The sequence below is a fragment of the Rhododendron vialii genome, chromosome 5a (genome assembly GCF_030253575.1).
Source record: "Rhododendron vialii isolate Sample 1 chromosome 5a, ASM3025357v1".
NCBI lineage: Eukaryota > Viridiplantae > Streptophyta > Magnoliopsida > Ericales > Ericaceae > Rhododendron > Rhododendron vialii.
Window position 1 is genome coordinate 6111185 of NC_080561.1, and position 13100 is coordinate 6124284.

A 13100-nucleotide genomic window follows, 5' to 3' on the forward strand; every position below is an offset into this window, starting at 1 on the left:
AAGTATTTCAAACTTTTATGATCAGAAAAGACTTCAAACTTCTCACCGTACAAGTAATGGCGCCAACTTTTCAAAGCAAAAACGACGGCTGCAAGTTCTAGATCGTGGGTAGGGTAGTTTCGCTCGTGAGTTTTCAACTGTCGCGATCCATACGCCACTACTCGCCCTGCTTGCATCAACACGCACCCTAACCCTTCCTTAGACGCATCACAATATACAGAGTAGCCAACTCCACGTTCGGGCACAATCAGAACCGGTGCAGTCGTCAATCGCTTCTTCAATTCTTCAAAGGCCATCTCACATGCGTCACTCCAAACAAAACGAGTCCCCTTACGTGTTAATCTAGTCATTGGCGCTGCTAAACGAGAGAAATCAAGAACAAAACGGCGGTAGTACCCGGCCAAACCCAAAAAACTACGAATTTCGAACACGTTCTTCGGTCGTTGCCAATTCATAACAGACTCTATTTTTCCTGGATCGACGGACACGCCACCCTTCGAAACCACGTGACCCAAAAATTTGACTTCGGATAGCCAAAACTCACACTTACTAAGCTTGGCGTACAATTGGTGCTCCCTTAAGATTTCAAGAACAATGGTGAGATGCGATTGGTGTTTCTCCTCCGTTGGCGAATAGATAAGGATATCATCGACGAATACAACCACAAAACGATCAAGGTATGCACGAAAGATACGATTCATTAAGTCCATGAATGTAGCTGGAGCGTTCGTCAATCCGAAAGGCATAACAACGAATTCGTAATGGCCATAACGAGTGCGGAATGCGGTCTTAGGAATATCCTCTCTCCGAACCCTCAACTGGTGGTAACCGGACCTCAAATCAATTTTGGAAAAACAGGTCGCACCCCGAAGTTGATCAAACAAATCATCGATTCTAGGCATGGGATACTTATTCTTAATGGTGACTCGGTTTAGCTTACGATAATCGATACACAAGCGGAGTGAACCATCCTTCTTTTGCGCAAAAAGAGCCGGTGCTCCCCACGGTGACGTACTCGGACGAATGAATCCTAAGTTCTCCAATTCCTGCAACTGAGTCTTCAACTCTCTCAATTCGGCTGGCGCGAAACGATACGGAGGTATAGAGATAGGAGCGGTACCGGGTAGTAAATCGATAACGAATTCAATCTCTCCTTCAGGAGGTAAACCAGGTAACTCTTCAGGAAAAACATCGGGAAATTCGCGAACTACTAAAGGTAACTCCCCACGTGTCGACAAATCTTCATCTAACGTCAAACTCGCCAACAAGGAATAAATTGACTCGCGCTCTCGAGACCCACATAGATACGGTTCCAACGGCTCCCGACGCTCCCCAAAGAATTGGAAACAAGGACCCTCAAGAGGACAAATACGAACTCGACGCTTGAAACAATCGATGGTAGCATGAAAGGTAGATAGCCAATCCATTCCCAAGATAAGATCAAACCCCGACATTCCCAAAACGATGCAGTCGAATACAAAACGATGGTCACAAATGACTAACTCGCAATCTCGACAAATATGACCAAGAGGCGTTCTACCCCCTAATGGTGTCTCAACAAACAAAGGAGGACTAAGACTCTCCGTTTCCAATTCCAAGGCACACACAAATGATGCAGCAATGAATGAATGCGATGCTCCAGAATCAAAGAGTACTTTAGCAAAGGAGTTGAACAAAAGAAATGTACCCCTCACAACGGATGCTTCTGGAACCTGAGAAATAGAAGGTGAAGCATTCGAGTTGATGTTGAAAACACGCCCCTGGGTACTCTGACCTTGTGCAAAACCTCCCCTCTGACCAGAACCCTGAGTAGGCGCGGAAGAACTCGCTCCCTTGTCACCCCCGGAACTCTGAACCGACGTAGTCTGGCGGAAGTGAGGTTGTTGCTGCCTCTGAGTGCCCCTAAACTGTTGGCCAACATTATACCCCGTTCCCGGCTGCTGCACGGAACCCGACTCACTTTGCACTATCGACCCCTAAGGACAATTCCTAGCGAGATGATCCATCTTCCCACAAACATAACAAGCCTTCTGGAGATGTGGACACTGAGCACGAACGTGTCCAGGTTGATTGCACTTGTAGCACACAGACGGAGGTCTAGACAAAGCACCCCGAGTCCCTGAAGAAGAAGGTACCCTAAAGTTGGATTGGTTAGATGGTTGCTGAGATGGTTCCCTCTGTCTCTTCCGTCCTTGACTCCCAAAGCTTCCTGACGATGAACTCACACTCACAACTTGTTGCCTCGGTTCCCAAACTCCCCTATTCCTCTGTGCTTCCTTTGGTATTTCAATACTTCTCGCACACTCAACAACCTCGGCGTATTTTGTCTTACGTTGCACCATTACCATTCTCCTCACGGTATTATGAAGCCCTTTCTCAAAACGTCTACATTTCCTTTCCTCCGTCGCCACCAACTCTGGCTCAAATCGAGATAAAGACTGAAACTTTTGAGCGTATTCCGACACGGTCATACCCCCCTGCTCCAACTTCTCAAACTGATCTCTCAACTGCTCACGACTAGTCTCTGGAAAGTATTGTTCCTCAAATAATGTCTCAAACTCGGCCCACGTCAAATTTTCAACATCCGGTTCATTTACTTGAGCTACGGTCCTTGTCGCTCTCCTCGCATCCTTCCTAGATTCTAGGACAGACTCCCACCACTCATTGGCTTCCCCGGTAAGTTGAACAGCCACGATATTCACTCGTAAATCGTCTTCGGTAATCTTAAGAGCATTGAAAAGTTTACGGATTTGTGCTAACCAATGATCGGCCACAAGAGGATCACTACTTGTCCCATCAAACGTCGGTGGATTCCTACGGCTAAATTCTCGCATTGCTGATAAGGCTCGGTTGTCTGCATTTTCTCTAGGAGCTTGGTTGAACAGATTTGTAGCTGTAAGTGCTGCGACAAGATCCCTAGCAAATTGAGTTTGATTGGGTGGTATTTCTGCAGCCCTACCGGCCCCAGCCCCCGGATTCCTACCTGGGTTCTCCCCATGCTGACTAACCTCATCCTCTGGTGGCACCCCACGGCCACGACCACGGCCATGACCTCCCCGGTTTCCTGCCACACCCCGCCTAACACGCGATTTCGGAGGCATTTTACTACAAGATATAAGAAAGGAAAACTATTAATCACAACATCACAACTATGTCCCCAAATTCCCAACACAGGTTAATAACAACTCTACACCACTCTACGATATCGAAAATGCAATGCCACGTAATCATACGAATGTTAGTCACACAAGCATGCACAAGTCATGTAAAAAAAAAAAAATACAGAATTTTGAACCCATGAGACGAAACGTCTCCCCACGGTCGCTAGGTGTTCTAAACCTAACGCTCTGATACCAAGTTGTCACACCCTCGATTTTTAACATAAATATAAATGATTTCCATAAATAAAATCTCGCCATAATTTGTACGATAACCAAAATGAAGTAGCGTTCCCAAAATATTACATCTTCGGCTCCGAGGCCCAAATTAACGCAAGTACTGAATATTCAAGAGTTAAAGGTTACAATATTCCATAGTCAAAAGATTTACTATAAAGTTACAAATACATCTTCAAAGAGATTTACAAAGATGCCTAAGTAACTCCTCAATCGATGGCTTTCAAAATAATGATCACATCCAAGCATTCCAAGCATGCACGCTATTGTCCTGTATTAGTACCTGAAAATGATAATAGGCTTGAGCTACACTAGCCCAGTAGGAAATTCTACGCTAACATTATATGCAAGAGAAATGCAAGGATGTTCACAAGGAAGAACGAGATACAGACCACACAATAGGCAATAACCGAGGCTCAACAATCCGACAAACTCAGTATGAAATTTGGTATACACCTCAATCTTTAACCGTTTCACTCTCCATGTGTTCAATATCGCTTCACGTTAAGTGTCATGAGCCGAAGCTCCTGCCGGGCTAATTATGGGACCCCGATATCCCCTGCCAAGCGCCCACCGAGAAGGTTAGGCCTTGAGTGATCATTATGAGCATAAGCTCCTGCCAGGCTAATTATGGGACCCTGATATCCCCTGCCAGGCACCCACCCGTCGATGGGCCCCAAATGTTCTCGTTGTGTCGATAAGTGTCCAAAAATCTCTTACTCACATAACGTGTCATTTCAATTTAATCAAAGTCCATATGGAAATCAACGTCCAATTATACCAAACAAGGGGCGAGGGTTGCAAAGATACTCAACGAACTCAACGAATATGATCGATAGTGTTATGGAGTGATTTGGTGACGTTTGGAACAAGTTAGAAGCGATCGGGGGTCAAGACAATGGAGTCGGAACAAGAAACAAAACTTAGCCTTAAGGCATTGAAGTATAGATACTATGAATTTCAGTATCTATACAACAGGCCTTAAAAACTTCCAGAGACCGATTGTATCGATACTGATTTAATCAGTATCGATACGACAGTAACCTAAGCCGTTCCAGAGATTCCTGTATCGATACTGAGAAGAGCAGTATCGATACAAATGGGTGTTCGAGCAGATTTTCTGCAGATTTCAAGAAATCCAACCACAACAACAACAACAACAATAGACACGATTTCAAGCAAGGAGAGCACTTCTATTACATATATTGAGAGGTAGAATCCCTACCTCGAGGCCGAAGAACGAAACCCACAAGAATTTCAAGCCCTAGCTTCCGAAAATCGAAACTGAGAGCAATACGACTCCACCGAGCTCCAACCGGTGAAATACGGACCACAATACGCGTAGAGGATGAATGTTTGAAGGTTGTGTTGAGTGGGTTTTGGGTTATTGGAGTGAAATTTGGTGAGAGGGCAAGAGAGAGGGAGAGAGCCGAGAGAGAGCTGGGAGAGAGATAAAAAAAAAAGTGAAAAGGGAAAAAAATTTCCCAGGCATATACACGGCACACACATGCACAAATTACACTAGCACCCATAACTTTCAACTCCTTACACTTTGACCCCCAACTACAATATTCTCATTAATCCATCACTTTTCCATTTATAAAACAATAAAATTATAAAATGAATTTACGGGTCTCTACATTCTACTCTCCTTAAAGAAATTTCGTCCTCGAAATTTTTCCAAGCCAAGGTTAGCTAACATATACATCATATATGCATGCAACAATCATAGCCATTAATCTTATGCAACAAGTCAATTATCAAGACACGTAAATCTTAAACACTCACATTGGTTCATTCCGAAAATAGGTGCGGATACTTTTCTCTAACTTCGTCCTCCCTTTCCCATGTCGACTCTTCTCTACCCTGATTGCTCCACAAGACTCGCACTAACGGTATCGTCTTACCCCTTAGTACTTGGTCGCGCGAATCTAGGATACGCATCGGTTCCTCTCCATAAGACACGTCGGCCTCCAACTCAAGTTCGGACCATTCTAACACGTGCGACGGATCCGGTTCATATTTCCTCAACATAGACACGTGAAACACGTCATGTACACCCGATAGCTTCGGTGGCAACGCCAAACGATACGCGACCTCCCCAATTTTCTCAATGATATCAAACGGCCCAATATAACGTGGCGAAAGCTTCCCTTTCTTTCCAAAACGCGACAAACCCCTACGAGGCGATACTTTAAGGAATACGTGGTCCCCTTCTTCAAATGACAATGGGCGACGACGACGATCAGCATAGTTCTTTTGTCTACTTTGAGCGGTCAACAATCTTTGGCGGATCACCTTGACTTGTTCGGTTGTTCTTTCTTGTGCTTTCTTAAGGCGTTGGCGAATAGCTTTCATACTCTCGGAGGTCTCCTTGATCATATCCGGCCCCACTAACGTAGCCTCACCTAATTCGGTCCAACACACAGGCGATCGACATGGTCTCCCATACAAAGCCTCATAAGGTGCCATCTCGATACTAGATTGATAGCTATTATTGTATGCGAATTCGACTAACGGTAAGTGATCCTCCCAACTACCCCGAAAATCCAAGACACAAGCTCGAAGCATGTCTTCCAAAATCTGAATCGTTCTCTCGGATTGCCCATCGGTTTGAGGATGATACGCAGTACTAAACAAAAGGTTGGTGCCCAAAGCGGCTTGCAAGCTTTGCCAAAAACGCGCGGTAAATCTCGGATCTCGATCGGACACGATAGATACGGGAATCCCATGAAGTCGGATAATCTCCCGAATATACAAACGGCTAAGTGCATCCACGGAATCGGTAACCTGAATAGGTAAAAAGTGTGCTGTTTTCGTCAAACGGTCCACGATTACCCAAATAGCGTCATGCCCCCTTGGCGACCTCGGTAAACCCGTAACGAAATCCATCGTCACGTTCTCCCACTTCCACTCGGCCACAGGCAATGGTTGTAACTCTCCCGCGGGTCGTTGATGTTCGGCTTTCACTTGTTGACACGTAAGACACCTGGATACGAAAATCACAACGTCCCTCTTCATTCCGGACCACCAAAATTGCCTACGCAAGTCATGATACATTTTCGTTCCCCCCGGATGGACGGCTAACGGTGAATGGTGAAACTCTCGCAAGATTTCTTCCCGACACGAAACGGGTACGAACAACTTTCCTTGATAGCGCAAGCTTTGATCGGCGTGTATCATCCACCCCTCTTGAGCTTTTCCACTAAGGAATTTAGCACGAAGTTCCTCCGCTTCTTCATCGTGTTGTTGTGCCTCAATTACTCGAGTCGATAAAGTTGATTGCACGGTCAAGTTGCATAACGTAACCCCTTCCCGAACTTCCTCGAAATGCGAAGCATAAAAGCCCAAATCGTTCATCATTTTCCACTCGTGGATAGCTAGACTCGCTAAGTGTATCGGTTTTCTACTCAACGCATCCGCCACGACATTCGCTTTCCCCGGGTGATATTGCAATTCGAAATCGTAGTCCTCTAAATGCTCCATCCAACGGCGTTGTCGAAGGTTAAGTTCCTTTTGAGAGAATAAGTATTTCAAACTTTTATGATCAGAAAAGACTTCAAACTTCTCACCGTACAAGTAATGGCGCCAACTTTTCAAAGCAAAAACGACGGCTGCAAGTTCTAGATCGTGGGTAGGGTAGTTTCGCTCGTGAGTTTTCAACTGTCGCGATCCATACGCCACTACTCGCCCTGCTTGCATCAACACGCACCCTAACCCTTCCTTAGACGCATCACAATATACAGAGTAGCCAACTCCACGTTCGGGCACAATCAGAACCGGTGCAGTCGTCAATCGCTTCTTCAATTCTTCAAAGGCCATCTCACATGCGTCACTCCAAACAAAACGAGTCCCCTTACGTGTTAATCTAGTCATTGGCGCTGCTAAACGAGAGAAATCAAGAACAAAACGGCGGTAGTACCCGGCCAAACCCAAAAAACTACGAATTTCGAACACGTTCTTCGGTCGTTGCCAATTCATAACAGACTCTATTTTTCCTGGATCGACGGACACGCCACCCTTCGAAACCACGTGACCCAAAAATTTGACTTCGGATAGCCAAAACTCACACTTACTAAGCTTGGCGTACAATTGGTGCTCCCTTAAGATTTCAAGAACAATGGTGAGATGCGATTGGTGTTTCTCCTCCGTTGGCGAATAGATAAGGATATCATCGACGAATACAACCACAAAACGATCAAGGTATGCACGAAAGATACGATTCATTAAGTCCATGAATGTAGCTGGAGCGTTCGTCAATCCGAAAGGCATAACAACGAATTCGTAATGGCCATAACGAGTGCGGAATGCGGTCTTAGGAATATCCTCTCTCCGAACCCTCAACTGGTGGTAACCGGACCTCAAATCAATTTTGGAAAAACAGGTCGCACCCCGAAGTTGATCAAACAAATCATCGATTCTAGGCATGGGATACTTATTCTTAATGGTGACTCGGTTTAGCTTACGATAATCGATACACAAGCGGAGTGAACCATCCTTCTTTTGCGCAAAAAGAGCCGGTGCTCCCCACGGTGACGTACTCGGACGAATGAATCCTAAGTTCTCCAATTCCTGCAACTGAGTCTTCAACTCTCTCAATTCGGCTGGCGCGAAACGATACGGAGGTATAGAGATAGGAGCGGTACCGGGTAGTAAATCGATAACGAATTCAATCTCTCCTTCAGGAGGTAAACCAGGTAACTCTTCAGGAAAAACATCGGGAAATTCGCGAACTACTAAAGGTAACTCCCCACGTGTCGACAAATCTTCATCTAACGTCAAACTCGCCAACAAGGAATAAATTGACTCGCGCTCTCGAGACCCACATAGATACGGTTCCAACGGCTCCCGACGCTCCCCAAAGAATTGGAAACAAGGACCCTCAAGAGGACAAATACGAACTCGACGCTTGAAACAATCGATGGTAGCATGAAAGGTAGATAGCCAATCCATTCCCAAGATAAGATCAAACCCCGACATTCCCAAAACGATGCAGTCGAATACAAAACGATGGTCACAAATGACTAACTCGCAATCTCGACAAATATGACCAAGAGGCGTTCTACCCCCTAATGGTGTCTCAACAAACAAAGGAGGACTAAGACTCTCCGTTTCCAATTCCAAGGCACACACAAATGATGCAGCAATGAATGAATGCGATGCTCCAGAATCAAAGAGTACTTTAGCAAAGGAGTTGAACAAAAGAAATGTACCCCTCACAACGGATGCTTCTGGAACCTGAGAAATAGAAGGTGAAGCATTCGAGTTGATGTTGAAAACACGCCCCTGGGTACTCTGACCTTGTGCAAAACCTCCCCTCTGACCAGAACCCTGAGTAGGCGCGGAAGAACTCGCTCCCTTGTCACCCCCGGAACTCTGAACCGACGTAGTCTGGCGGAAGTGAGGTTGTTGCTGCCTCTGAGTGCCCCTAAACTGTTGGCCAACATTATACCCCGTTCCCGGCTGCTGCACGGAACCCGACTCACTTTGCACTATCGACCCCTAAGGACAATTCCTAGCGAGATGATCCATCTTCCCACAAACATAACAAGCCTTCTGGAGATGTGGACACTGAGCACGAACGTGTCCAGGTTGATTGCACTTGTAGCACACAGACGGAGGTCTAGACAAAGCACCCCGAGTCCCTGAAGAAGAAGGTACCCTAAAGTTGGATTGGTTAGATGGTTGCTGAGATGGTTCCCTCTGTCTCTTCCGTCCTTGACTCCCAAAGCTTCCTGACGATGAACTCACACTCACAACTTGTTGCCTCGGTTCCCAAACTCCCCTATTCCTCTGTGCTTCCTTTGGTATTTCAATACTTCTCGCACACTCAACAACCTCGGCGTATTTTGTCTTACGTTGCACCATTACCATTCTCCTCACGGTATTATGAAGCCCTTTCTCAAAACGTCTACATTTCCTTTCCTCCGTCGCCACCAACTCTGGCTCAAATCGAGATAAAGACTGAAACTTTTGAGCGTATTCCGACACGGTCATACCCCCCTGCTCCAACTTCTCAAACTGATCTCTCAACTGCTCACGACTAGTCTCTGGAAAGTATTGTTCCTCAAATAATGTCTCAAACTCGGCCCACGTCAAATTTTCAACATCCGGTTCATTTACTTGAGCTACGGTCCTTGTCGCTCTCCTCGCATCCTTCCTAGATTCTAGGACAGACTCCCACCACTCATTGGCTTCCCCGGTAAGTTGAACAGCCACGATATTCACTCGTAAATCGTCTTCGGTAATCTTAAGAGCATTGAAAAGTTTACGGATTTGTGCTAACCAATGATCGGCCACAAGAGGATCACTACTTGTCCCATCAAACGTCGGTGGATTCCTACGGCTAAATTCTCGCATTGCTGATAAGGCTCGGTTGTCTGCATTTTCTCTAGGAGCTTGGTTGAACAGATTTGTAGCTGTAAGTGCTGCGACAAGATCCCTAGCAAATTGAGTTTGATTGGGTGGTATTTCTGCAGCCCTACCGGCCCCAGCCCCCGGATTCCTACCTGGGTTCTCCCCATGCTGACTAACCTCATCCTCTGGTGGCACCCCACGGCCACGACCACGGCCATGACCTCCCCGGTTTCCTGCCACACCCCGCCTAACACGCGATTTCGGAGGCATTTTACTACAAGATATAAGAAAGGAAAACTATTAATCACAACATCACAACTATGTCCCCAAATTCCCAACACAGGTTAATAACAACTCTACACCACTCTACGATATCGAAAATGCAATGCCACGTAATCATACGAATGTTAGTCACACAAGCATGCACAAGTCATGTAAAAAAAAAAAAATACAGAATTTTGAACCCATGAGACGAAACGTCTCCCCACGGTCGCTAGGTGTTCTAAACCTAACGCTCTGATACCAAGTTGTCACACCCTCGATTTTTAACATAAATATAAATGATTTCCATAAATAAAATCTCGCCATAATTTGTACGATAACCAAAATGAAGTAGCGTTCCCAAAATATTACATCTTCGGCTCCGAGGCCCAAATTAACGCAAGTACTGAATATTCAAGAGTTAAAGGTTACAATATTCCATAGTCAAAAGATTTACTATAAAGTTACAAATACATCTTCAAAGAGATTTACAAAGATGCCTAAGTAACTCCTCAATCGATGGCTTTCAAAATAATGATCACATCCAAGCATTCCAAGCATGCACGCTATTGTCCTGTATTAGTACCTGAAAATGATAATAGGCTTGAGCTACACTAGCCCAGTAGGAAATTCTACGCTAACATTATATGCAAGAGAAATGCAAGGATGTTCACAAGGAAGAACGAGATACAGACCACACAATAGGCAATAACCGAGGCTCAACAATCCGACAAACTCAGTATGAAATTTGGTATACACCTCAATCTTTAACCGTTTCACTCTCCATGTGTTCAATATCGCTTCACGTTAAGTGTCATGAGCCGAAGCTCCTGCCGGGCTAATTATGGGACCCCGATATCCCCTGCCAAGCGCCCACCGAGAAGGTTAGGCCTTGAGTGATCATTATGAGCATAAGCTCCTGCCAGGCTAATTATGGGACCCTGATATCCCCTGCCAGGCACCCACCCGTCGATGGGCCCCAAATGTTCTCGTTGTGTCGATAAGTGTCCAAAAATCTCTTACTCACATAACGTGTCATTTCAATTTAATCAAAGTCCATATGGAAATCAACGTCCAATTATACCAAACAAGGGGCGAGGGTTGCAAAGATACTCAACGAACTCAACGAATATGATCGATAGTGTTATGGAGTGATTTGGTGACGTTTGGAACAAGTTAGAAGCGATCGGGGGTCAAGACAATGGAGTCGGAACAAGAAACAAAACTTAGCCTTAAGGCATTGAAGTATAGATACTATGAATTTCAGTATCTATACAACAGGCCTTAAAAACTTCCAGAGACCGATTGTATCGATACTGATTTAATCAGTATCGATACGACAGTAACCTAAGCCGTTCCAGAGATTCCTGTATCGATACTGAGAAGAGCAGTATCGATACAAATGGGTGTTCGAGCAGATTTTCTGCAGATTTCAAGAAATCCAACCACAACAACAACAACAACAATAGACACGATTTCAAGCAAGGAGAGCACTTCTATTACATATATTGAGAGGTAGAATCCCTACCTCGAGGCCGAAGAACGAAACCCACAAGAATTTCAAGCCCTAGCTTCCGAAAATCGAAACTGAGAGCAATACGACTCCACCGAGCTCCAACCGGCGAAATACGGACCACAATACGCGTAGAGGATGAATGTTTGAAGGTTGTGTTGAGTGGGTTTTGGGTTATTGGAGTGAAATTTGGTGAGAGGGCAAGAGAGAGGGAGAGAGCCGAGAGAGAGCTGGGAGAGAGATAAAAAAAAAAGTGAAAAGGGAAAAAAATTTCCCAGGCATATACACGGCACACACATGCACAAATTACACTAGCACCCATAACTTTCAACTCCTTACACTTTGACCCCCAACTACAATATTCTCATTAATCCATCACTTTTCCATTTATAAAACAATAAAATTATAAAATGAATTTACGGGTCTCTACAAATTTCAAAGATCTTTGTTATCGTCTTGAGGTAGGGACTTCTTTACCTCTTTTGTGTGTATATATGTTGAAATGGTGTAGAAATCGTGCTTGGATCGTCCCCCTTTGGTGCTTTAAATGTCTGTCAAAACTGCAGAAAATCGCCTCGAAACAGCGGGGTATTGATATCCAAATATGGGATATCGATACCCCATCCTTCTCTGGATTTCCCGCTGGCCAGGTATTGATACCTGATTTCGGGGTATCAATACCCCTTGTTGTTCTGGACAGCTTTGATGCTATTTGTGTTTTCTTCGATCGTTTCAACCCCAATCGATTCTAAACCCTTTTGGATACCTTGTAGCCTATCTTTTGCTTATCTAATTGACGCCCTATGATTAATTGATGTTATTCGTGATCCTTAGGCCTTCCGTTAGTAAGAAATGATAAGGGACTAATTAATTAAAACTTGTTATTTCGCGTATTATTGATCGGTTGAATGTTTATGAATATTTGTGACATGTTTATGATATGGTTGGCATTTCGTAACATATTTTGTGTTGGATTGTGGTCTTGGGAGAGTCATAACTTGTTAGTCGAGTGAGGAAATGGTCGTTTGTGTCGGGAGTTAATTTAGAAAGTCTCGTAACGCAAGAGGTGGTAATACGAATACTTAGACGGTCTCGTAATGCAAGGGGTGGTAATACGGTGACCCGAGTTGTAGGGATCACTGTGACGCAAGGGGTGGTAACACGGTAATCCTCGTGGTGTTATCCGGTAACGCAAGGGGTGGAAATACTGATGGAGGGGATTTTGGGCAATGGTGAATCGTATCGAGGTTATTGAGTCGTTTGACATTGAGTGAACTTAGTGACATTTCAAGCTATATGCATGTGATAGAATGATCATGTTGAACGTTGGGAATATCCTTAAATCACTTGTTTCCATTGTTTGAGCTGTACCTCTTGCCTTCATTTCACCTCCACATTTCATCATGTTTACATATAGAACTGGTAAAGGTTTCCTACTGGGCTAGTGTAGCTCAACCTAATCTTTCTTTTCAGGACAAAATGCTGGACAATAGCTCGCATGCTATGTATGCTTAGGAATGAAAGACTTTTTGGAAGTTAATCTCACATAGTTACTTAGCAGCTTTGTATTAACC

The 13100-nt window shown here is 44.7% G+C and overlaps 1 protein-coding gene across 1 annotated transcript; it reads right to left on the reverse strand.

Moving 5' to 3' along the window:
• Positions 1-7263: 7263 nt before the first annotated feature.
• LOC131327490 (uncharacterized) lies at positions 7264-10022 on the reverse strand. The gene is made up of 4 exons (XM_058360653.1): positions 8940-10022; positions 8616-8897; positions 7456-8303; positions 7264-7279 (listed from the first exon to the last, which is right to left on the reverse strand). The coding sequence occupies exons 1-4, from the start codon at positions 10020-10022 to the stop codon at positions 7264-7266; spliced, it is 2229 nt and encodes a 742-aa protein (XP_058216636.1).
• Positions 10023-13100: the final 3078 nt, after the last annotated feature.